The 1,254-nt window shown below is 62.0% G+C and overlaps 1 protein-coding gene across 1 annotated transcript in view; it reads left to right on the top strand.

Annotated features, from left to right (window-relative positions):
- Nucleotides 1-630: 630 nt before the first annotated feature.
- LOC119316186 (probable LRR receptor-like serine/threonine-protein kinase At3g47570) overlaps nucleotides 631-1,254 on the top strand; it is a 27,049-nt gene continuing 26,425 nt past the window's right edge. The window contains exon 1 of the mRNA XM_037590515.1: nucleotides 631-821. Coding sequence (XP_037446412.1) covers nucleotides 631-821 — 191 coding nt within the window. The remainder of the gene's footprint in view (nucleotides 822-1,254) is intronic.

The following is a 1,254-nucleotide window of genomic DNA, read 5'->3' as shown; positions in this document are numbered from 1 at the left end:
ATAGCTAGCTTAGCTATGGAGCGGGTAGGATGAGATCTACTAGGCTAGGAAGAAGAAGCGGGCAGTAGCACGAGAGGTTGTCTGGATTCTGGAAGCGTGCAATGGGTCGTCCATGGATTGGTGGCACCACACCAGCACTGGCACGGCGCCACGTCCATCCATCGTACCATCCATCCAGAGACAAAAGGTGTTCAGGTTGTTGCGACGTCAGGCTCCATCCATAGCTGCATCGCTTTTATGTGTAGTGTGTTCTTCTTCTTTCGCGTAGAAAACCAACATGTTTTAGGCTTCTGGAAGACGAAGTTACAGTCGGTGACCGTCGACGGGGGAGATGGAGTGGAGGAACATGGAAAATGGGTAAGAAAGAAAGAAAGATAGGAGTCGCTCGCGTCGCTCTCGGGCGATAACCTAGCCGCCGCCACCCCCGCTCCCCTCTCCTCTCCTCCCTTGCTCCCGCCGGAGGATGCCAACGGGCTAAGCCCGCCAGGCGAACGGCGGCAGCGGTGGGCCCTCGTAGCGTGCCGCGTGGCTTCGGCCCCGATCGCAGGCCCGCATCTGGCAGCGATCGTGTCTTGCTGGCGCAAGGAAGCCGGGGCGGTGGCGGCGCGGCTCACCCCCTTCCTCGGCTGGATGGCGGGCGGGGCAGCGTCGAGGCCGGCCGCCGTCGATCCGGCGCCCGGGCGCCTAGATCTGGCGGTGCAGGCGCTCTGGCGTGCCGCGGTGGCGAAGCTCCGGCGGGCTGCGGCGGTAGGGCGCGCTGGGTGCCTGGGGTCCCCTCCCTCGGCCGGGGAGCTGCAGTGGTGGCGGCGAGGCGACACCGCGTAGGTGGAGGTTGGTGGTGCACCGCTGTTTTTGGCCGGCGGCGTAGCGGTGCTGCGACGGTGGTCGAGCTGCGGTGGTCGTGAAGACCGGTCTCCGGCCACCGGAGCAGCAGCTTGGGCTGGATGTGGCTGGGGGTGCACGGATCTAGCATGGCGCTCTGCTGCAACGTGTTGATGGCTGGTGGTTGGCAACGATGCCCTTTGCGCAACTTGCTATGTTTCTATGTCGTTGCTTCCTGTGAGGCCCGGCGATGGAGTAGATCTTCCGGGCGAAAGTCTTGCACCTTCTTCGGTGCCGATGCTGGCGATGTTCTTGAGCATTGCATTCCTTACTGAAGGCACATCACGGAGCTACGTCCATCTATTGTCAAAACTGTTTGGTGTTCTGGGTGAAAACCCAAGCTCCATTGGAGCGGGCGGCGACGACATTTAT

Source organism: Triticum dicoccoides, chromosome 6A (genome assembly GCF_002162155.2).
Source record: "Triticum dicoccoides isolate Atlit2015 ecotype Zavitan chromosome 6A, WEW_v2.0, whole genome shotgun sequence".
Lineage (NCBI taxonomy): Eukaryota > Viridiplantae > Streptophyta > Magnoliopsida > Poales > Poaceae > Triticum > Triticum dicoccoides.
The sequence above is the reverse complement of the archived record's forward strand: the minus strand, read 5'-3'. Positions and strand labels throughout refer to the sequence as shown.